The 24,586-nt window shown below is 49.9% G+C and overlaps 1 protein-coding gene across 5 annotated transcripts in view; it reads left to right on the forward strand.

Moving 5' to 3' along the window:
* Positions 1-2,879: 2,879 nt before the first annotated feature.
* DENND3 (DENN domain containing 3) overlaps positions 2,880-24,586 on the forward strand; it is a 55,106-nt gene continuing 33,399 nt past the window's right edge. For all 5 annotated transcript variants that reach the window (XM_057735341.1, XM_057735342.1, XM_057735343.1 and 2 more), the window contains exons 1-7: positions 2,880-3,050; positions 11,231-11,510; positions 12,038-12,153; positions 15,188-15,330; positions 15,544-15,655; positions 21,207-21,326; positions 21,601-21,819. In XM_057735341.1, coding sequence (XP_057591324.1) covers positions 2,949-3,050; positions 11,231-11,510; positions 12,038-12,153; positions 15,188-15,330; positions 15,544-15,655; positions 21,207-21,326; positions 21,601-21,819 — 1,092 coding nt within the window. In that variant the 5' untranslated portion in view covers positions 2,880-2,948. The remainder of the gene's footprint in view (positions 3,051-11,230; positions 11,511-12,037; positions 12,154-15,187; positions 15,331-15,543; positions 15,656-21,206; positions 21,327-21,600; positions 21,820-24,586) is intronic.

Raw genomic sequence — 24,586 nt, forward strand, 5'->3', positions numbered from 1 at the left:
TGCACTAAACCAGCTGGGGAGATGTGTGAAATAGAGCAGGGTCACAGATTTTATCAAAAGTAAAAGAATATCTGTTTATCCATCCATCCACTGTTGGGCACTTGGGTTATTTCCACCTTTTGGCTATTCTGAAACATGCTGCTATGAACGTGGGTGTACAAACACCAATTCAAGTCTCTGCTTCCAATTCTTTTGCATATTTATCCAGGAGTGGAATTGCTGGATCAAATGATAATTCTGTTTTTAAGTTTTTGAGGAACAGCTATAGCATTTTCCACAGTGACTGCACCATTTTACATTCCTACCAGCAATGCACAAGGGTTCCAGTTTCTCCACATCCTGGCCAGTGCTATTTTCTGTTTTGTTTTGTGTTTTCTTCATAGTATCCATCCTAATGGGTGTGAGGTGGTATGTCACTGGAGTTTTGATTTGCATTTCCCTAGTGATTAGTGATGTTGAACACATTTTCCTGTGCTTTTTGGCCATTCGTGTATCTTCTTTGGAGAAACGTCTATTCAATCCTTTGTCCAGTTTTCAGTTGGGTTGTTTTGTTGTTGTCGAGCTGTAGAATATTAATCCCGTATCAGATATAGGATTTGCAAACATTTTCTCTTATTCTACAGGTTACCTTTTCGCTTTCTGCAGAGTGCCCTCTGTAGCACCAAAAGTTTTTAGTTTTGATGAATTCATCTACTTTTCTTTCATTGCTTGTGCTTTTGATGTCAGATGCAAGAAATAATTGCCAAATCCAATTATGACCCTCCCCCCCACTCCCTATATTTTTTCAAAAGAATTGTGGTTAACATCTAAACCCTTGCTAAAATGCCCAAGGAAGTGTTGATAGACCGCGGTCCTCATAAATGCCACTAAAACATCATTTATTGAGGTGAAATTCCATTCCAGTAAATTAACCACTTCTAAGTAATTTAGTGTCATTTAATAAATTCACAACGCTGTGCTCGTCCCCTATTTTTGCATCGGTACTTCACGGTTTACAAACGATTTTCATGCCTGTTTTCCCATTTGATCTGCACAGTAATCCTGAGAGCTGGACAGAACAGCAAACAAATTACACAGGCTGGGGCGGAGAAAGGGGAGGGGTAAGCTACTCGGGAAAGGCTGCTGCGAGGCGGGCACTGTGCCAGCAAGTTCTCTAAGTGATCTGAGCTCTGCTTCCCCAGCCTCTGATGTGCGGCGGTGATACCCCCTGGGCGGTGGGCTTGTCAGCCAGGCGCTGCGCCTCCCTTCCTCCCTCACCTGCGTTGTCAGCCTCTAAGCGACCCTTACACGCACCTGGGATTTTCATTGCTGGTTACATCCACTTCTTTCTGCAATCCCTTAGCACTCTCAAGGATGGGGCGAACCTTACTGCAGGCACTTTGGAAGTCCCTGCAGAATGAACAACAGGAACTTATTAAAAAGCAAGAGCGAGGAGCCAGGAGCCCCTCTGAGGTCCTCCGGCCCCTTCTCCAGTGCTAAGGATGAAGAAAGGGAGGCCTACAAAAGGGGAATTGCACAGCCCCGCCCACAGTCCGCTCTGGACTGCCCCCCTCCCCCAATCCTGGAGCTCCCATCCTTAAACCCTTCCACCTGTCAGAGGAAAAGAGACACCTGCTCCTGCTTGAACCTCACTGGGTCCTCACCGAGAGCTGCCTAGAGTTTACCTCCTGAGTCCTGGCCATGTCTGGCAGTGTTTGAACAAACAGGAAGCTGAGGCTGGGGACGTGGAGGAGCTTGGCTGCCACACAGCTCACACGGGGGCAGCCGCCAGCCCAGGTCCCTGCAAGCCCAAGGCTTTGCTGCTCACGCCTCCAGTGGCATCTGCATGTCTCTCTCCTGGGCACTGCAGATGCCCAGGTGGCACACGCCACCCTGCCCTCTGCCGAGGCCGCCAATAACCAGGACACTGTGGGAGAGAGCTCAGCCAGCCTGAGGAAAATCTGCTCTACTTGCAACCACTGGTCACGGCTCACCGATGAGAGCCAGGGATGCCGGGCAGCCTCCTGACCTGAGTGAGAACCAGATGTGCTTCACGCTGGTTAGATGACTTAATAGCGAAAGGCAAATCCCCTGGGAGTCAGGCTGCAGCCGGTGGGGGCCTCACCAGGCTGGAAAGGATGAAGGAACCCTCTGACCTCCAGATCCACCTGCTCAACCCTGTTTTGATTTTGACCTTGCTTTGTACTTATTATTTCGCATTATTATTAAGCGTTTCAGATTTTAAAAAAGAATCACAGATTATTAGGACTAGGAAAGTTCCTTTGGGATCATTTCCCACTTGGTTTTATAGATGCTGCCCAAGGTCGTCTGGGAGGCGGAGCTAGGACTGTGGCCTGGGTCCCCTCCAGGTTCTGTGCCAGTAACCGGGCACCCTTTGCCCACCGGCCTTTCCTGCCGTCCACGCCCGGCCCAACTCCACGGCCCTGCTCGCAGGAGGGCTTCCTGGAGGCGGCGGCGGCACGGGGCGCCCCTGGCCTTAGTCCCTGCGAGGGTGGGCCCGGGGCTTTGCGCGAGCACGGTCCTCCCGCACCCTCGGCCCCGGGGGCGGGGCGCCCTCCTGGTCCCCCCCGAGGACCCCGCCCACCTCTCCCCGGGTTCCCCGGGGAGGGGGCCGCCGGCGGGGCTGCCGCAGGGGGCTGGGCGCTCAGGCCCGCGCACGCGCCGGAGCCCGCCGGGCAGGTTCGGAAATGACGACCTGGAGCCGGGCCGCGAGGCGGCCCCGGCAGGCCCCGCCCACCCCGGCAGGTCCCGCCCACCCCGGCCCGGCCCCGCCCACCCCGGCAGGCCCCCGCCCCGCCCCGCCCCGCCCCGCGCACCCGCCGGCCGCCGCTCGTGCGGGCGCCGCACCGGGCCGCGGGCGGAGTCGCGGCGCGCGCGCGGGGTCGGGGCCGGGTGGCCCGGGGCGCCCGAGCGGGAGGCGCCCAGCCGGCCGCGGCCGCGGGGCAGCCATGGCGGAGGCCGCGCCGCAGCAGCTGGCGCTGCCCTCGGGGCTGCTGGAGCTGTGCGCGCTGCTGGGGCCCCCGCGGGACAGCCTCCGCGGCCCCGAGCAGGTAGGGGCCCGGCGGGGACGCCGCCGCGGGCGGGGCGGCCGGGGAGCGCGGGCCGGCCACCCCCAGCCTCCGGGCGCGGGGCGGCGGCGGGGTCGCGGGCGGCTGCCGGCCCCCGCCCCTCCCGGAGCATCTCTCGGGTGGGACCCGCTGGAGTCGCGCCGCGAAGAGTGTGGTGGAGGGGCTCGCGTCCGGCCGGCCGCTTCCTGAGCGCTCCGCCCCCCGTGGCTTCTCCGCCGCAGGACGCCCACCTGGGCCAGGTGAAGCCGCGGCCGGCCCGCCTGCACTGCCGCGGCCTCCGGCACCGAGTCCTTGCCCGCTGCTACCTGACTCCACTCGTCCCGCAGATTCACGGTCTCCCGGGGGCCGGGGCTCTTCCAGGCACAGCCTGAGGATGTTTTCGGTAGATTTAGGGACTGCCTTTATGTGTTCTGCTTTTAGTGGGTATGCGATGAAACGGGCTGGTTTCCGCTGTGAAGCCCTTGCGGCCCGCCTCCCCCTGTTCTCAGCTCTGCACCGTGGCAGCCAAAGGGGCAAGCTGCTGTCTCTTCCTCCGGGACCGCTCAGCTTGGGACAGTCTCCTTCTTGTTCCTTCCCTGTGTTCTCACTTTTTCTTCGTTCTGGAACCCTGGCTTTCTTCCGAGTGGGTCCGTGGCCCTCTCTTTCCCTTGGCCCAGATGTCTGTGACTCTGTCATTTCTCTCCGGTTAGTGGTGGTGCACCATGTGTTCAGAGAGTCCCCGGCTCTGCTGCCCAGTTATCTGGACAGGTCCTTTCATCTGGTTCCTTACGACAGCAAGGAAAGGCAGAGAAAGGCAATTGAGTATTTAAGGCTGCAGGGTTGAATGGACATCACCAAGAAGAGCTAAATGTTGCAGAAATTAACCACATAAATGTCTGATAATATCGTGATAGTCTCCACTCCTCGGCCTTAGTATAAAGCCAGTTTTGACTATTTCCCCATTTCCCTCCCCTCTCACTCTGTGAACCCCCATCCCTTCTGGGTCCTCCTTTGGTCTCTGCCTCCTCTGACCTTTGTGGATTGAGTGCCTGCCTCTTGGTGCCCAGTGGCATTCCCTCCTTTTCCTTCTGACAGGAAATGAGCTGGTTTCAGTTTTGGTCTCTGCTGTGAAGCATCTTGCTTCTTGGGCGATTACAACACGACTGTCTGTTGCCATGATGTGAAGAGGGTGAATCAACTGGAATATTTATGGTGGTACTTTCCTGAACTAAATAGGCTGTGGCATTTCCCAAGTCGAGTGAGCAGTTGGCCACTGCGTTTTAACCTTCATCCTCATTATTTTGTACTCCGCTTCTGTTAGGGGCTGGGCAAAGGGTGGAGGGAAGATTAGTTGAAGGACCAGGAGGAGAAGGAGTGTTGTGAAATAGAGTAACATCCTCCTTGTAAGACCTACATTAATGTTACAATTGACCAAACACAGGATATCCTTTATTCAGTTTTATTTTTATAGCAGTTCTATTTTGAATGTCCAAGGCTTGTAAGTAACTTTTAATTTTACTTTAAAAAATCACCATTTCTCTCTGATTCAGGCATTCCTCTTTGGTGACACATGTAAACAGAAGCCCAGAGATATGAGAAATAGTTTAATGTTAGCATAGTGCAGTGTCCTTTTTGTTTAATTTATTCCTTAAATGGGGTAGTGTTTGTTTCATTGAGGCTAGTGGGAAAGAATTCAAGCATCCAGTTCAGTCCCTGGTGAATTGCTGTGGTCAGTTACATTTCCCTTCTACTCCTTGGTTGCTGTGGGGACTAGACACATAGATGGAAAGGGTGGTGGGAAAGTGCTCAGAGCAACTTTCATAGTGCGGGTCACTGTGAAGGCACATTCTTATGTTTTTTCGTGGAGAGCATCCTGGCTTTCAGTTTCTGCAGCAGCACTGTCCAACAGAAACTTTCCAGATGATGACAGCCAGTGTTCTTCACCTCTGCCACCCAGCATGGCAGCAGCTGGCCACATGTGGCTCCTGGGCGCTTGACGTGTGGCTCGTGCTGCAGAGGAACTGGATTTTAGATTTCATTTAATTTGAATTCATATAGTCACATGTGGCTACTGGCAGCTGTGTTGGACTCTTCTGGAGGATTTTTTAAAAATCTCTTTCTGTTCTGTTTCACAAATGACAGCCAATCCTGTAGTGAAGATCAATGCCATTGTGTCACCTAACAGTGCCTCAAATGAAGCAGAGTGTTTGTGGTTTTTGTACTTTTTTAGTAAGTTGTTGTCTGGGAGGGAAGAGCAGGAAACTACCCTGGGCGGAGTCTGTGGAAATGGACCTCATCTTGGGGGTGGGGGTGGGGGGGCGGGGGTGAGGGGCGATTGCAACATGTATCAGAAAGTAACATATGAACCCTCTGGGGTCCAGGATTGTGCTTTCAGAAGTTTATTCCTTTTTTTTTTTTTAATTTTTTTTGTTAGGGTATAATTGCTTTGCAATGTTATATTAGTTTCTGCTGTACGATGAAGTGAATCAGCTCTGTGTGTACCTATATCCCCTTCCTCTTGGATCTGCTTCCCACCCCCACCCCCCATCCCACCCATCTAGGTCATCACAGAGCACCCAGCGGGGCTTCCTGTGCTTTATAGCAGGTTCCCACTAGCTATCTGTTTTACACATGGTAGTGTATAATAGGTCAATCCTAATCTCCCATTTCGTGCCACCCTGCCCTTCCCCCGTGTCCACATGTCCATTCTCTAGATCTGTGTCTCTGTTCCTGCCCTTGAAGTAGGTTTATCCATCTGTACCATTTTTCTAGATTCCACATATATGTGTTAATATGATATTTGTTTTTCTCTTTCTGACTCACTTCACTCTCTCTGACAGACTCTAGGTTCATCCACATCTCTACAAATGACCCAATTTCGTTCCTTTATAGGGCTGAGTAATGTTCCATTGTATATATGTACCACATCTTCTTTCTCCATTCATCTGTTGACGGACATTTAGGTTGCTTCCATGTCCTGGATGTTGTAAATAGTGCTGCAGTGAACATTGGGGTGCATGTGTCCTTTTGAATTGTGGTTTTCTCCGGGTATATGCCCAGTAGTGGGATTACTGGGTCATATGGTAACTCTATTTTTAGTTTTTCAAGGAATCTCCCTACTGTTCTCCATAGTGGCTGTATCAATTTACATTCCCACCAGCAGTGCAAGAGCCTTCCCTTTTCTCCACACCCTCTCCACCATTTATTGTTTGTAGATTTTTTGATGATGGCCATTCTGACTGGTGTGAGGTGATATCTCATTGAGTTTTGATTCACATTTCTCTAATAATTAGTGATGTTGAGCTTTTCATATGCCTCTTGGCCATCCATATGTCTTCTTTGGAGAGATGTCTACTTAGGTCTCCTGCCCATTTTTCGATTGAGTTGTGTTTTTGATACTGAGCTGCATGAGCCGTTTGTATATTTTGGAGATTAATCCTTTGTTTGTTGCTTAGTTTGCAGATATTTTCTCCCATTCTGAGGGTTGTCTTTTTGGCTTATTTATGGTTTCCTTTGCTGTGCAAAAGCTTTTACGTTTAATTAGGTCCCATTTGTTTTTTGTGGTTTTTTAAAAAGATTTATTTTTTTTATTATGTATTTATTTTTGGCTGTATTGGGTCCTTGTTGCTGTGTGCGGGCTTTTTCTAGTTGTGGCGAGCAGGGTCTACTCTTTGTTGTGGTGCGTGGGCTTCTCAGTATGGTGACTTGTCATTGCGGAGCATGGGCTCCAGGTGTGTGGGCTTCAGTATTTGCAGCATGTGGGCTCAGTAGTTGTGGCACACGGGCTTAGTTGCTCCGTGGCATGTGGGATCATCCCAGCCCAGGGCTCGAACCCGTGTCCCCTGCATTGGCAGGTGGATTCTTAACCACTGTGCCACCTAGGAAGCCCCCCGTTTGTTTATTTTTGTTTTTATTTTCATTACTTTAGGAGGTAGGTTGAAAATCTTGCTGTGGTTTATGTCAAAGAGTGTTTTTCCTATGTTTTCCTCTAAGAGTTTTATAGTGTCCAGTCTTGCATTTAGGTCTTTAATCCATTTTGAGTTTATTTTTGTGTATGGTGTTAGGCAGTATTCTAATTTCATTGTTTTACATGTAGCTGTCCAGTTTTCCCAGCACCACTTATTGAAGAGGCTGTCTTTTCTCCGTTGTATATTCTTGCCTCTTTTGTCATAGATTAGGTGACCATAGGTGCATGAGTTTACCTCTGGGCTTTCCATCCTGCATCATTGGTCTGTTTTTCTGTTTTTGTGCCAATACCATACTGTCTTGATCACTGTAGCCTTGTAGTATAGTTTGAAATTGGGGAACCTGATTCCTCCAGCTCCGTTTTTCTCAATATTGCTTTGGCTATTCAGGGTCTTTTGTGTTTCCATATAAATTGTAAAATTTTTTTCTTCTAATTCTGTGAAGAATGCCGTTGGTAATTTGATAGGGATTGCATTGAATCTGTAGATTGCTTTGGGTAGTATAGTCATTTTCTCAATGTTGATTCTTCCAATCCAAGAACATGGTGTACTTCTCCATCTGTTTGTGTCATCTTTGATTTCTCTCATCAGTGTTTGATAGTTTTCTGAGTACAGGTCTTTTGCCTCTTTAGGTAGGTTTATTCCTAAAGATGCCACCAGAAAACTACTAGAGCTAATCAATGAATTTGGTAAAGTTGCAGGATACAAAAGTAATGTACAGAAATCTCTTGCATTCCTATACATGAACAACGAAAGATCAGGAAGAGAAATTAAGGAAACAATCCCATTTACCATCGCAACCAAAGGAATAAAATACCTAGGAGTTTATTAAAACTGCAGAGTCAGATGTGTGCGAATATGTGTGGGTGAGACTTCATTGCTGCCTTTTGGTTAGCATGATGAAGCCTTGGGAGCAACCCAGCTGCCCATCAGAAGGGGACTGGGCAAAGGCAATGCGAGGTTGTACACAGTGGGACACGCTGAAGCTTCAGCAGGGGAGTCAGCACGCTGTATGGTTAAAGGGCGGAGAAGCTAATGAAATCACTTAAGTATGATGATGGTGTTTATGAAAAGGTTATGTTTATATATACGTTTTAAAAATGGGAAGCATGTATCCCATGCTGTGTAGAACATTACCTTTGAGTCATGGGATTAGGGGGAAGGCATTCCCTTTCTATCATATTTCCTTTATTTCTATATTGTTATGATTTTTTAACAATGAGACTGTGTTGCTTATCTAATCAGAAAAGACAGCAGGGATTTCCATTTTGGAGAAAAAAAAAAAAAAGACAGTTTTGTAACGAACTGTTCAGTGCCGAGTTGGCCGGCTTGCGGCCACATCGTTTTCAGTAACTGAAGGTACACAATGGGAATTACAGAGCCCGTTGTCTTTAGGCTAACAGCCGATCTTCCGTGCAGACTGAGATTATCTCCAGGAGATCACAAGTGCTGGGGTGGGAACGGAGGAACAGCGTCCGTGCAGAGCCATCCTCTGTGCTGACTGCGGGGCCGCAGAGAGGAGGGCCGCACAATCCCTGCCTCACCCCGCCCGCCCCGACATTCCGAAGGTGACGTAGGACCGCTGCACCGGGCAGCGATGCTCTAGGAGGTGGTGAGAGGGGAGGTGGACTCCGGATGGTGACGTTCCAGGAGGTGATGGCTGGAGGAGGCGTGTGGTGCTGGCTGCAGGGTGAGGAAGGCCCCCCTCCAGTTAGTGAGAGAAGGGCTGTCGCTGGTGAGGAGGTGGCGTGAGCAGGGGACTGGGCACGTGTCAGGCAGAGTGAAGGGCAGGGAGAAGCACAGCATCGTGACACAGGCACATGTGTCGAGGTGACCGAGGGCTTCCGTTGTGAGTGGCTGGGGCGCCCTGGCTTTGGAAGCAGGCCGGCCTGCTGCCCAGGGGCACAACCAGTCCCGTGACACACGCACCGTGTGATCCCTGCACGGGAATATGTAGTGAGGATGGTAACGTGTAGAAACAAGCACGCTTCTTAGGTCCGGCAGAGGGACAGAGGAGGGTCTGTAGGGCTGGTTTGCTGGGGTAGGAGGCTGGCGCCAGGCAGCCGGAGCCACTGCTGTTGGGGCAGGTGAGAAATGAGGCATGCGTGCTCTCTCGATGGGGGACAGTGGACAGAGGGCCAGGTGGGAGGAGGCGGGGTCGTTCTCCTGGCAGTGACTGTGAAGATTAGCTCATGGTGAATCTGTACTTGCTCTGAGCCATGGGTTTAAACGTGGGGCAGATGGGGCAGCAGCTGGGCTGTTTTCAGAGACCTTTCTGCGGCCCACCCACCACCAAGGCGGGTTTCCCGATGGGGTGTGAGGGGCCACAGCACTGGTGCAGCTCTAAAGACCCAGTGGTGCCATCCTTACCACAGAGGGGCACAGAGGTGGACGGTCAGGTTTTTGGAAATGAACATGAGCTGAATTTTTGAAACTAAGTTTAAGGGACCCACTGGGTGTATTGGGAGGCCGTTGGGTACAGCTGGGATGGGACAGAGGTCTGAGCTGGGATAGGACCCTGGGAGCAGGACCCTGGGAGCTAGATGTGTAAGTAGATGGAACCACCAGAGTGTAGAGACTGCCCTGCAGGCTGGTGTGTGAGGAGGCACTGGGGCGCAGGACGGGGCCCTGGGGGTCACAGCCCGGAAGAGGAGGTCTGTCTGCAGGGGCCGCCAAGGAGCAGGCAGGAGAGGTGAAATTGAAGCAGGGAGGCGGCCTTGGAAAGTTTCAGGAAAAGGGGCTGATCGTTTGCTCCCCTGACTGTGATTTACACCAAGAGCTGTTCTGTTGTGAGGTGAAGTTCCGCCCAGTCTCTGTGGTTGGAACCTCTCACGTGAGGAGGAAATAGACAGGCATGCTTTCATAGTGAATTAGGTCTGAACTGCTGGATTTTGATAGGAAAGTTTTAGAACAGATTTCATACAAGTGAAGAAAAGGATTCCCTTCATACGTGACACAGAAAAGGTTTTTAAATTATACAACAGTAGGGACTTCCCGTGTTTGTTTTTGGTTCCCGTTAGCGTTAACTTTTTTCCCTAAATATAAAGAAACTGTTATCTGAATTCAAATTACATAGCATAAAAGTAAGCATATTGAGTTTAGGGTGTATTTACTAACTGGAAATGCTGTCACTGTAGAAATTCTTTCAAGTGTGAGAGTCCCGTGTTGGTACCACTGGTTCTTAGCAAAATATTGATGCTGGCTATTCCTTCTCTGCCAGTCAAGACCCTCGGCGACCCACTCCCTACCGCGCCCCGGCCACCTCTTGCCTTCTGTGTCTTTTACACCCAGAGGACCCTGCTCTAAACTCTGCTGAATTAGCTGGCTTGGCACCTCTCCTTCTTGCTCACAGACTGCAGTTCACATACCTTCCTTGGAAGACCTGGAATCAGCCTGGCCCCGATGTTTGTTTAGTCCTAATTCCCTAGAAAGAACTCCGTCAGGTACTTAGTTTGATGGGAAAAAGATAGAAGGTGCCTTGCGTTATTTGGGGGAAGAACGAAAAGGTAAAAGGTTAAAAAAAATCTTGGACCAGGTTAAAGTTGAAAAGAATGAAGGCTAAAGGAACCCCTGTTATGGGTCCTGGGACAGTCAGGTGGATGGCCTTCCTCACTCCTCTTCGTGTCCTCCCGGGTCAGAGGTGATGGAACTAACGTGTGCCGTGGCCCAGCTGGCGTGGCGGACACGTGTCGGCAAACATGCCTGTGTGGGATTGACAAGATACAGAGCCCTTCTTGGGGCTCGCCCTCCTCACCAGCCTCTGAGGGGCCGTGGGGGCTTCCTGGGGGCCCCTGGGGGCCCCTGGGGGCTGAGCACTTGACCTGTGAGTCTGCACTTGTCTCTCAAAAGGGAAGTTGAGAGGGACCAAGTAATTTGCTGCTGTGGTCCCCAGCTGGGATCTAAACCCAGGTCTCCACCGTGGTGCCAGCCCTGAACCGAGCCTTGGAGCCGAGGGGCCAGTCGTGGCGTCCATGGTGGCGGCTGCAGGACCAGGCTCTGAGGCGGTCTGTCACTGGCTGAGCGTAGGGCCCGAGATTTCCTTAAAGCAAGTCCTTACCGTCTTGAGCTGCTGGTGGGAAAAGCCAGGTGCACGAGGAGGAACTGGCAGGGGTCTGGGGGGTGGAGAGGCCAGGAGACAGACAGCAGATGCTCCAATGGAAGGGATGGATGGAGCGAGGCCGACACCACTGTGGTGACCCTTATTCCCACCCGCTTTAGGTCGCCCAGAAAAAGGACGTCAAGGGCCTGTCTTCTCTGGACCCGGAGGTTCTGTCGGTCTTTGTGCCCCCATTTGTCACCAAGGAGGACAGTCAGCTGGCTGAGGTGAACTGCGGGACACTGGGTAAGACCAGAAGGCGCTCCTTCCGGAAGAAGAGAGAGAGGGCCAGAGCAGAGCCCTCGAAGGGCCACCCCGGCGGCCCCAGAGGCCTGGACCCCGAGGACGTGAGCATCCCCAATGGCGTGGACCTGCTCGCCCTGCCGCAGCTCTGCTTCCCAGGTGCGCACGGGCGGCCTTTTCCCCAGACTGGCCAGTTCCTGCCGACAAGCGGGCTTCTGTTCTGGCTTCATTTCCTCCCTGTCCTTTGAGGGCTGTTCAAGTGCCTGGTGTAGAAAACTCAGACTCAGGGCTTGACAGAAGGACCTGTCTGGAGGCTCCACCGAGAAACTGAAGTGGTTTCCTGGTCTCAGGGATTATAACCCGGATAGGCTGGGACACCCCTTCCCCGCTGGGCTTGGGAAATAGCCACCACCCCAGGTGCTCCCTGAAGGGTCTGTCTGGGGGCCTGTCCCCACGATCCTTCACAGAGTCTTCAGAGCTCAGAGTGCCGGCAAAGAAATTGCTGCTGGGGGGGGAGGGACCAAGGGAGGTGGTGCCCGGGCTGAAGAATTAGCACCTCTGGCTGTCAACGCGCCAGAGCAGACAGTCGGAGAGGCATGTGTCCTGTCACGTACGGCTAGCCCAGGCCTCACGGTGGATGCCATGTGGCCGGAATGAGGTTCCTTCTTTCTTTTTTCCGCCTGCAGGGGGCATGTGTGTGGCCTCCGAGCCCAAGGAGGACTGTGTGCACTTTCTGGTGCTGACCGACATCTGCGGCAACAGAACCTACGGCGTGGTTGCGCAGTACTACCGACCCCTGCACGTATGTGATTCCCGCGGCGTCCCTCTGAAATGGGGTCCAGGGTGGTGGTGGTGCTTTTTTATTGTGGTGAAATACACAGAACGTGACTACCACCATGTTAACCATTAAAAATACACGATTCGGTGGCATTAAGGACCTTCATGGTGTTGTGCCGCCGTCACCACTGCCTCTCTCCTGATCATGTACGTCACCCCGGAAGGCGGCAGCGCTGTCTCGGCACCAGCGACTGCCTGGCCCCGGCCCCCATCCGTCTGCTTTCCGCCTCTGTGGCTTTGCCCATTCTGCACATTTCACGTAAGTGGAATCATACGATACGTGTCCTTTTGTATCTGGCTTCTCTTGCTTCGTGTGGTGTTTTCAGAGTTCATCCACATTGGAGCACGTGTCAGTGCCTCATTCCTATTCCACGATGTGTATAAACCACGTTCTGCTTCTCCATCGTGCGTTTGGGGAGTGTTTTCTGGGCAGGGCGGCTGTATGTGTACCAGCTGGCCTTGGGGAGTTTGTCGGCGGCATGCTGGACCAGAAGGTACGGTGTGATAGGCCGCCTACTCCCAGCTCCAAAGAACACTCCCCGGGGCCCCGATTGTGGGCCCCTGCTATATTTTTTTTTGCTTTAAGAACTTTTATTGACGTACAGTTGACATGCAATAAACTGCATATATCCAAAGTGTACAGTTTGATATTTTTTTTCTTATTAGTAGTGGACATATGGCAATTCCAATCTCCCAATTCACTGCCCCCCCGCCCCCCACTTTCCCCACTTGGTGTCCATATGTTTGTTCTCTACATCTGTGTCTCTATTTCTGCCTCGCAAACTGGTTGATTTGTACCATTTTTCTGTATTCTGCGTATATGTGTTAATATACAATATTTGTTTTCCTCTTTCTTTTTTTATTTATTTTATTTATTTTTTTTTTTATTGGCTGTGTTGGGTCTTCATTGCTGCACATGGCGGGCTTTCTCTAGTTCTGGTGAGCGGGTGCTACTCTTCGTTGTGGTGCACGGGAGGCACATGGGCTTCAGTAGTTGCGGCACATGGGCTCAGTAGTTGCGGCACATGGGCTCAGTAGTTGTGGCTCATGGGCTCTAGAGCGCAGGCTCAATAGTTGTGGCACACGGGCTTAGTTGCTCTGCGGCATGTGGTATCTTCCTGGGGCAGGGATCAAACCCGTGTCCCCTGCATTGGCAGGCGGATTCTTACCCACTGCGCCACCTAGGAAGTCCCTGTTTTTCTCTTTCTGACTCACTTCACTCTGTGTGACAGTCTCTAGGTCCATCCATGTCTCTGCAAATGTCCCAATTTTGTTCCTTTTTACAGCTGAGTAATATTCCATTGTATATATGTACCACACCTTCTTTATCCATTCATCTGTTGGTAGACATTTAGGTTGTTTCCATGTCCTGGCTATTGTAAATGGTGCTGCAATGAACATTGGAGTGCAAGTGTCTTTTTGAATTGTGGTGTTCTCTGGGTATATGCCCAGCAGTGGGATTGCTGGGTCATATGGTAACTCCATTTTTAGTTGTGCAAGGAACCTCCATACTATTCTCCATAGTGGCTGTATCAATTTACATTCCCACCAGCAGTGCAAGAGTGTTCCCTTTTCTCCACACCCTCTCCAGCATTTACTGTTTGTAGATTTTCTGATGATGGTGGGCCCCTGATATGTTTTAATGTAGCTTTTCAAAATTTTTATTGAAATATAGTTGATTTACAATGTTGTGTTAGTTTCAGTATACAGCAAAGTGATTCAGTTATGCATATGTATACATACACTTTTTTTAATAGATTTATTTTTATTTATTTTTGGGCTGCATTGGGTTCTTCATTGCGATGCGTAGGCTTCTCGTGTGGTGGCTTCTCTTGTTGCAGAGTATAGGCTCTAGGGCATGCAGGCTTCAGTAGTTGTGATGCATGGGCTCAGTAGTTGTGGCTCACGGGCTTAGTTGCTCTGTGGCAGGTGGGATCTTCCCAGACCAGGGACTGAACCCATTGATCCTTAACCACTACACCACCAGGAAAGTCTCCATATGCTTTTTTAGATTCTTTTCCATTATAGGTCATTACAAGATATTGAATATAGTTCCCTGTGCTCTGTGGTAGGTCCTTGTTGGTTATCTATTTTTATATATAGTAGTGTGTGTATGTTAATCCCAAACTCCAATTTATTCCTACCCCCTTTCCCGTTTGGTAATCGTAAGTTTGTTTTCTGTGTCTGTGAGTCTGTTTTTTAAATACATTCATTTGTATTATCTTTTTAGATTCTACATGTAAGTGATATCATATGATATTTGTCTCTGTCTGGCTTACTTCACTTAGGGTGATAATCTCTAGGTCCATCCATATTGCTGCAAATCTCATTATTTTATTCTTTTTATGGCTGAGTAATAACTCCACTGTATGTACCACATCTTTTTCCATTTCTCTGTTGATGGACATTTAGGTTGCTTCCATGTCTTGGCTGTTGTAAATAGTGCTGCAGTGAACATTGGGGCGCGTGTATCTTTTCAAATTATGCTTTTTTCTGCATGTATGGTGGGCCCCCTATGTTGTGCCCCTTGTAAGCTGTGCAGAGAGCTGTGCCTTTTGGAACCCCGCTGCTGTGTTCTTTTCCACCTGAGATCCGCCCCCCGTCACAGGCCGTGGCCCCTCCTGCTCCCTCCTCTGGTCCATGGTGCCCACCTGGCTCCCAGACCCTCTCGAAGGTTACCTTTTCCCTTTTGCAAGCTGAGTGCCTTCTCGGCTCTCACTGCGTTCTAACTGCATTCCTTCTCACTGAAAGGGGCGAGCTTCTCCAAGGTGGGGACCCCAGCACCTCACTCAGACAGGGCATGCTCCCCACGGGGCCCCGTCAGCGTTGTTGGAAAGGCATGTGCTCGCTGGCACGTGGCAGGGAGACAGGCGGGAGCGGCCAGGTGTGCTGGAAGACGGCTGTCCGGCCCCCGTCCAGCGTCATTTCTGTCTGGAGAGGCTGATGGAGACCGGGATTTGCCGGGGCCGGGAGGTGACACTCTGTTGCTGTCTCTCCAGGACGAGCACTGTTTCTACAACGGCAAGACGCTCTGGGAGGCGTCGGGGCCGGGTGGGAGCGCGGCTGGCTGCTTCGTGCCCTTTGCCGTGTGTGTGGTTTCCAGATTCCCCTATTACAACGCCCTCAAGGACTGCCTCTCCTGGTGAGCACACACGCACTCCCTGAAAAGCTTGCCTGTGCCCCTTCCAGAACCCTGGGCAGCCATGCTTCTGTGGTCTCACCCCCAGATCCTTCCCTTGTTGGTGGAAAGTCCCGGAACTCCTGACACCGAGCTTTCAGCCTTGACCAGCAACACAGAGGATGACGATTGGATTGTCAGATTGATTTTGTGATTTGATTTTTCTTTCAATTTCAGTTTATTGACTCATCTGAAGATCTGTAAAGATTTGGAAGTTGACAATCACATAAAAGATTTTGCTGCAAAACTGTCTTTAATACCTAGCCCGCCACCTGGACCACTTCATTTGGTAATTAAATCCAGAATTATCTTGTTGTTTTCTTTGCAAATAGTAAAAATAATATGATGGAGATGGTTTATTTATTTTTAATTGAAGTGTAGTTGATTTACAACGCCGTGTTAACTTCTGTTGTAGAGCAAAGTGACTCAGTTATACACTTATGCATTCTTTCTTTATATTCTTTTCCACTATGGTTTGTCTTAGGGTATTGAATATAGTTCCCTGTGCTCTACAGTAGGACCTTGTGTATCCATTCTCTATATAAAACTGTACATCTGCTAATGCCCGCCTCCCACTCTATCCCCCCCCCCCAACCCCCTCTCCCTTGGCAACCACTGGTCTGGTCTCAGTGTCTGTGAGTCTGTTTCATGGATGGCTTCATTTGTGTCATACTTCAGATTCCACATGTAAGCGATATCATATGGCATTTGTCTTTCTCTCTCCCACTTACTCCACTTAGTATGATAATCTCTGGGTGCAACCATATTGCTGCAAATGGCATTATTTTGTTCTTTTTTTATGGCCGAGTAGTATTCCATTGTATATATGTGCCACGTCAATGAAGATGGTTTAAATGTTGATGAAGGTGGTTTAAATGTTTTAAATGATTTTCTTAAGTTCTAGCTTTGTTTAAATTATGCTTCTCAGGTTCCTTACAGAAGCATTTTATACACTGTTTCCAAAGGTCAGAAAGCTAGAAATAAATTAGAAAATTTATTTTCTAAAAATTTAAAAAATAACATTTCTGTCTAAAGTCAAATATTTAGGCCTGAGTTTTGCTGAGTGGCTCATAGTAAGTAGATATTGAGCTAGTACTAGGCCCCTTTAGTGGTTAACATGTTAATTCATTACTTGCTACTCAGAAAACACACAAAATTAAATCACAAATTTCCCTTTTGTTTTTCTGGTCTGAAATATTTGGTATTATATTTAACTTGTTAATGTTTTCTCCTGTCCAGTGTGGTTAGTAAAAAGTAACTAGTTTGGGTTTTTTTTGTTATTATTCACAGTGTCACTGTGTTATTTTATTGGTAGGCAAGCCTTTCCCAAACTGAGTTCTGTGAAACACTCATTGAGATGTTATTGGCTCTTTCGTGCTGGGAGGTTTCAGGGTTAAGGAAAGTTGGAGAGAGGCAGACCTCATTCCCCTGTTGTTGAGTCACATGTCAGACTGCTAAGCTGTGTGATGAAACCTGTTTGACTCAGCAATTTCCAAACTAATTTAACTGTAGGATGCTTCCTTTTTTAAAAAGACATCTGTTACATAAATATCTTGATATATATAGTGAGTGTCAAGTCAGTTTCACTGTACGAGTCCCTTCTAGAAGACTGTGTCTATAAATCTTGTTTTTCTAAATTTTGATTATGGACAGTTGAAAAACTAATTTACTAGGATATTTGTGATTATGAACTTAAAGTGTATATATTTAATATTATCCTAAACCCAGCAGTCTGCTTGGGGGGACGTCCTGCCAAGTGCATTCCCCTCCTGAGACAGGGCAGGATGTCTGCCTGCCTTGGTTGCTCTCCCAGAAACCTTTGTGGGGAGCATTTGTTGGATTTTTATGCCAAGTAGTCATGTTTGCTATGTGGATTACTGGTACTTTTGTGCTGTGAAATCATCAAAGTGTATGTCTTGTTCTAGAAACTCAGCACGTGTTCATTGAGGACCTGCTACAGCAGTGAACCAAATGCCTTGAGTTTTCGGGTTAACCGTAATGTGTTGTATTCCCCCTTTGAACATAAGTAATGTGGAAATAGTACGTACACCAGTTTTCTGTATCTTAGAATCTTGGATTAGTTAATATTTGGTTCCTCCATTTCTGCCGCCCCCAGTGGGAAGTTTCCTGGGGACTTGCTTGATGCCTCTTTGCCCCACGTCCACCCTGTCAGTCTGCCTCCAGCAGCTCTTTCCAGTCTGTAAACTCCCACTGCCACCCCTGTTCTGGGCCAGCCCTGTAGCTTCTCCCACCTATACCACTTAGGGAGCCACTGGTCTGTTCACTTCCATTCTTTTCTTTAATTTAAAAAAATTCTTATTTTATTTATTTTTGGCTGCGTTGGGTCTTTGTTGCTGCATGTGGGCTTTCTCTAGTTGCGGCCAGCAGGGGCTATTCTTTGTTGCTATGCGTGGGCTTCTCATTGTGGTGGCTTCTCTTGTTGCAGAGCTTGGGCTGTAGGTGAGCGGGCTTCAGTAGTTGCAGCACACAGGCTCAGCAGTTGCGGCACACAAGGCCCCAGAGCGCAGGCTCAGTAGTTGTGGCGCACGGGCTTAGTTGCTCCGAGGCATGTAGGATCTTCCCGGACCAGGGATTGAACCTGTGTCCCCTGCATTAGCAGGCAGATTCTTAACCACTGCGCCACCAGGGAAGTCCCTCCCCTCCCATTCTTGACCTTACATTCAGTTTATCCTTTTGCACGGTGGCTGGAGTGATCATTAAAATCTGTAAACTGGACTTTCCTTTTGTGCTTAAAACTCCTCACTGGTTTCTCACTGGTTGCCTTCACCCAGACCTGCATCCCTGGCCCCTGTGTCACTGTCCAGCCCTGTCCACCTCCACTCACCCCCTCGCTCACTGTTCTCTGGCTCCGTGGGACGTCCGTCGGTCCCTTACGGATGCTGCCCCAGGGCCCTTGCACGTGCTGTTGCTGGAGTACCACTCCCGCCGTTCCCCCTCCAGCCCCCGCTCCTCTCTCAGGCCTGGCTCAGATGGCAGTTCCCTGGAGCAGCATCTCCCACACCACCTCTCTCACAGCACCCGGCTCTCTTGCAGAGCGCGCACGCCTGCTCTTAGGCTCCTTGCGTGTGTGTCTTTTTTGTTTGGCGTCCATTGTCTCCATCAGACGCTGAGCGGCACGAGGACAGAGGCCTCATTCAGAACTGCATTTCCAGGACTTCCTTCTGTGTCCAGCACTTAGCTGCTGCCCCACGGCGCCCTGTTTGGTGAACGCGCGGAAGAATGTGTGCACATTGGCCAGCAGGGCTCTTTCAGTCAGGGTCTGCGTGTTGGGGCTTACGTTTGTCCGAACGAGCTGAGTTTGGGTCACGCCTGTCCCTGGGATCCTCCGCTAACGAATCTAATTAGCTCTGGGGCCGAAGTTGGTGTAACGGTCAGCGTCTGTTTTAGGGAGTGTTGTGGAACCGTGGCTGTTTACTGCTGTGAAGACATCCAGGAGGCCAGTTTAGGCCAGTGTCCTCTGATGCAGGAGCTGATTCAGCCGTGTTCTCCAGACCCCACCGCGAAGCAGCGTCAGGTTAGAGGCTGTCATAGGTGACAGTCGTGAGCTGTGGACCTTGTGTCGTGAATAGAGTGTGTGGGCCCCGAGCTGTGGTTTCTTGTTACTGCTGTGCGGGGTCCGCTCTCATGCGTGCTGACGGGAGGAGGGAGGAGGCCCCACGGGAGCCCCGTGATGGCTCTTTCTCTGACCACCTGGACCGCCAGTCCCAGGAGAGCAAAGGCGCTAGGTGCACGCCACGTCCCCGGGCCTGTTTTTTCTCTGCCCACTAGCGGTTCAGATGTTATTGATACTTTTCAAATGACGGGCATAATTGGGTGTGTCCAGTGAATCATACACATTTTTCTTCTTACTGTTCCCAAGTCACTTTCTATGTTGCTTTGTGTTCAAAACCTATTATTCTAGGGCTCCAATCAGGTTGAAATTTACAAAGTATTTACCTAAAAATCTCTCTCCCTCCTCAGTTTCTTCGTCTGTAAAGTGGGTCAAATAACGGAACCCACCTCAGAGGGTGTGAGTATTGTGTGCTGTGCGGTCACTAGCGCAGCGCCTGAGATGTGGCAGCAGCAGTGTTGCCGGTAGAGTGACGTGTGTACGTGGTTGCTTCTTTAGTAGCGTCTGGCTGACACATTTCCTTTTTTTTTTTTTGATTTGCTCATTTTTAATTTTAATTTTTTAAAAAATTTTATTAGAGTATAGTTGATTTACAATGTTGTGTTCGTTTCGGGTGTACAGTAAAGTGAATCCGTTATATGTATACATATATCCACTCTTTTTTAGACTCTTTTTCCATATAGGTCATTGCAGAGTATTGAGTTGTTCCCTGTGCTGTATAGCAGGTCCTTATTAGTTATCTGTTTTATATATAGTAGTGTGTATATGTCAATCCCAGTCTCCCAGTTTATCCCTCCTCCCCCGCCACCCGGTAACCATAAGTTTGTTTTTTAAATCTGTGACTCTATTTCTGTTTTTACAAAAGTTCATTTGCACCATTTTTTTAGATTCCACATGTTAGTGATATCGTAGGATATTTGTCTCTGTCTGACTTCACTCACTATGACAATCTCTAGGTCCATCCATGTTGCTGCAAATGGCCTTATTTCCTTCTTTTTTATGGCTAATATTCCATTGTATATACGTACCCCATCTTCTTTATCTATTCACACATTTCCTTTATGAAATACTGAGAACTTTTTGTTATAAACTTTATAATTATTAATAATTCATCACAACCTGGAATACTTAACTCTGTTTTGTTTTGTTTTTTTTTCTTTGAAACAAGCACATTGGTCACGTAAGTGAATCCACCTTATGTTTCATGACTTGCTTCTGTAGCCAAACTGGGAACAAGGAAGGGAAGAGGCTCCGCATATGGGTCGGAGGCACTTGCACATGTCCTGACTGCCGGAAATGACAGCCTCTTCTTGTTTCCTTTTTTTTTTTTTTTTTAACATGAAAATAGAATCGTTGACTAAGGTTACTGGAAGAAAGTGTGAACAGCGAGCATTTTGTTCCGTGGTCCTTTTTCTTGACCTGAAACTCCACTGCCCTCCATCGCTCCTCCTCCCACGCTTTCCCTAGAGGCCACCTCTCTGTGGTCAGGTTCGCGTGCGTCTCTCTGTTCTGCTTCCCCGCAGGGCTGCTTGCGCGCAGACCCTTCCATCTGCTGGTGTGAGAGCCCTCACCTGACACACGTGAGGCTGTCTCCTGTGTGCCTGAGACCAGGGCAGACCTGGCCCTGCTGCTCCCAGCCCCACCTTCCCATCTGCCTCCACCTTTAGCACATAATAGACATCCTGTGAACGTGGGATTTGAACATGACATGTGAAGTGTCATTTTAAAATAATATCATTTAGGAAAAGAAAGTGTCCTTCTCAAAATTGTGTTGAATTCCATGTCTTTAAGGAGCTTTGACTGTTAAACTGAAAACATAAATGAATGTATCACAAGTAGTAACCAAGAATAACAAGTATTATTGAGACTCGTTGGAACATGCTTGGTTTAGAATTTGTACTAGTCAGGGTGGACATCTGGGAGGCAGTTTACCTTTGTTTTGCCAAGGAACTGTTGCTGATTAATTAAAGAGTTTAAGGGAGCTTGGCTGAAAAAGGCATTTGGTCCTCAATTCATTATGAAATTCTCCTGGCAGTTCTGTTTACCTCTAGACTGTTTTGTTTCTCTGTGACATCGAGGGTGACAGCATGAGTCTTCAAAGGTGTTTTCTAACTCCGATGCGTTCTGAGGCAAAATGGTGAATTTCAGTGCCTTTCCGCCTCCGCTGGGAGCAGCTCCCTGAACTAATGGTGGAAATTGGTTGTTGTAGATATTTAACATGAAGCCACTACAGATCGTGTTTCCCTCGAGGGTGGACCCCGAAAGCCCCCTCATCGACCTGGACCTTCACCTGCCCCTGCTGTGCTTCAGACCTGAGAAGGTGCTACAGGTACACGTCCTTCCACACCTGTGAGCATCTCATGATAATTGGCTTAGTGGGGCATCAAAACTACTCAGTGTACGTATTTTTTTTGCATAAAACCCACATTCACTACAGAGCACGCTGTACGCAAACAGCACCTTTTTGGGGTCGGGGTGGCTTTGGTCCTGGCGGGGGGACGCGGAGTGAGGAACGGCAGGGTGGAAGCTGCCCCGCACCCGGCCTCGCTGGGCGGCGCCCTCCCCGCGTTTCAGGCTTGTCCACGGTGTTGTTGCCCTCCCAGATCCTAACCTGCCTTCTGACGGAGCAGCGCGTGGTGTTCTTCTCGTCCAGCTGGGCTCTGCTGACGCTCGTGGCCGAGTGCTTCATAGTCTACCTGCACCCCCTGCAGTGGCAGCACACCTTCGTGCCCATCCTGTCGGGACAGATGCTGGACTTTGTCATGGCGCCCACGTCCTTCCTCATGGGCTGCCACCTCGACCACTTTGAAGAAGTCAGCAAGGTTAGGCACCTGCTGCTGGATTTAGAGCGTTCACTCCCGTGGGCGCTTTGCGGGGACACATGGGAAGCTGCTGGGAGGTGCCTGCAGGGCGGGCGGGTGCAGAGGACCGCGGTCGCTCCATCACAGGGCGCTGGTGCGCTGGGTGCCACGCATGTGGTGTGCTACCTCCTTGTCCTCGGTGTGTTCAGGGCCTGCGCTCTGAGGGCCACACCCTGACACCACTTCTCAGGCCACTTAAATTCACAGCAGCTCTGGTGGCTTTCGGGGGTTTTCAGGGAGGTGAGGGCAGGCGTTGGAGTTGAGGGAACTGATTTCAGGTCTCGCCTCTGCTGCTTACTAGTTCTGCGACCCTGCGTGACTTACTGGCCTTTGCTAAGCCTCAGTCTCCTCATCTGTGAAATGGCCACTGCCTCGGCCTCTTGGGCAGGGCTCTGACTGAGGAATGTCCCCTGTCCTGCCCGGCAGGTGACTGGACTTAGTGGATGGGCACCACCATGTCACTCCATGTCCGTTTTCATTTTTTTCATTAAGCCTCTGTTGTTCACTAATACCGTGGACCTGCCTCCTAGAAGAATGCACGTGCATCCCTCAGTGTCCGAGGGGTCCGTGGGCCTTGCTGGATCCAGCGGCCGTTCACTCACTCGGGGGCTGACCCGTGTCACGGTGTCAGGCCTTCGGTGTCCTGTCGTGAAAGGACGGGGAGTGTGCTGGCCGCATCGCCACGGCAGCATCAGGGGGCCGGCAGAGCAGCCTGGCATACAGTAAGTGCTGAACACGCAGCGGCTGTCTTTACTGCCGTGCCGATGGGGTGCGTTTCGAAGAGGAGCTTGCGCCATGGGTTTGTGATAAACTGTGACATTGCCAGCAGGAAGAGCAGGTTGGGTTTTCTTAAAACAGTGTTGTTTTTTTTCAGATACAATTTACATACCACAGAGTTTCCTGGACTAAAATGTACAACTCCCTGGCTTTTAGTAACTTGGTAGCGCTGTGACGACTAATTGTAGCCGTTTTGGTCAGCCCACAGAGAAACCCTGCTGATGTCACCCCGCCCCCTCCCCCCGCCCCCCCCAGACCTTGGCGACCGCCGTCTGCTTTCTGTCTGTGTGGATTGGCCTGCTCTGCACACGTGGATTTTACATGTATGGAATCATTCTGTGCGTGGTCTTTCAGAACTGGCTTCTTGCACTTAGCAGCATGTTTTTTGAGGGTCTTCCATGTAGCAGCACTTTATTTTTATTGCCAAGTAGGATTCCCTTGAGTGTAGGGACCACGGTGGTTTATCTGTGCGGGAGCTGAGGACATTCAGGATGGTGGCTACGTGTTTTTTTTTTTATATAAATTTACTTATTTACTAATTGGCTGCATTGGGTCTTCGTTGCTGCACACGGGCTTTCTCTAGTTGCTGTGAGCGGGGGCTACTCTTCATTGTGGTGCGCAGGCTCCTCATTGTAGCGGCTTCTCTTGTTGTGGAGCACGGGCCCTAGGCACGTGGGCGTCAGTAGTTGCGGCACATGGCCTCAATAGTTGTGGCTCACCGGCTCTAGAGCACAGGCTCAGTAGTTGTGGTGCACGGGCTTAGTTGCTCCATGGCATGCGGAATCTTCCCAGAGCAGGGCTCGAATCCGTGTCCCCTGCATTGGCAGGCAGATTCTTTACCACTGCGCCACCTAGGAAGTCCGGTGGCTACGTTTTGACCGCTGAGAATAACGCAGCCGTGAACTCTACAGGTTTTCACGTGGACGTGCGTCCATCTACCTTGATACACGCCTAGGAGAGGAATCGCCGGGTCAGGTGCTAGCGCTGCGTTTAGCCGTTTGAGAAGTGTCCGGACGCTTGTCCTCCGTGGCTGCCCTGGACGCCTTCCCTCTAGCAAAGGGGGTGCTCCGATCTCCCTGCCTCCTCCCGAGGCTCGTCACCTGCGGCTTTGATTCTCGCCCTCCTGCTGGGTGTTTTTGACGTGCGTTTCCCCAACGACCAGCCTTGGGGAGTGCTTTTTCTTGTGCTTCTTGGTAGGCGGTACAGGGTAGGTTCTCGGTTAACTTTTTATTTATTATTTTTTAATTTTTATTAGAGTGTAGTTGATTTACCCTGTTGTGTTTAACTTGCTACTTTGAAAATTTCTAAGTGTGCTCAGAGACCGAGGGACGAGTGGAAGGGATGCCATGCGCTGCTCTGTGTCCTCAGCAGTCATCGCTTTTTTCCTGGCATTTTAGAGCAAGTCCTGGCCAAGCCCAGTGCCCCTCCTGGGGCGGAACTGGGATGGCTGTGTTGTTGACAGAACCTATGACTCACTGGGGGACAAACACACTTTGGGAAAGGGCCATTCAGACTTCATTGAAGGAATGGAAAAATATCACCCTTGCAAATAAGGAAAAAATAGGCGTGCTCTGGCATTGAAAATTGTGTTTCTTTTTTTAGTCACTAGGGAAAAAACCATCTTGTTTCAGTCCCTTCAGGAGGGAAACTTGCAGGCATCTTTACTTGATTCCAGTCTGAGTCATGAAGGGAGTTGTTTTAGCAGTTTACCTGTTCTGGGATGTTTTTAGGGCAAAGCGGCAGGTGTTGACTGAATGCGTTTTGGGGTTTAGATGTTTTCTCGATGGTGCTGGGAGCTTGGAAGGGATCCTTGTAAAAGCTCGGCGTTATGCTCACAAGGGTAGCCTGTCTCCTGCCGGGTTAGCTGCTCTGGGAGACGTGTTTGTGCATATTTCACGTGCCGTGAAACACGTGTTGAGAGGAGGGCCTCCATGAAAGCCGGGGAGGATTC

Source organism: Hippopotamus amphibius, chromosome 5, assembly GCF_030028045.1.
Source record: "Hippopotamus amphibius kiboko isolate mHipAmp2 chromosome 5, mHipAmp2.hap2, whole genome shotgun sequence".
In the NCBI taxonomy this organism is placed as follows: Eukaryota; Metazoa; Chordata; class Mammalia; order Artiodactyla; family Hippopotamidae; genus Hippopotamus; species Hippopotamus amphibius.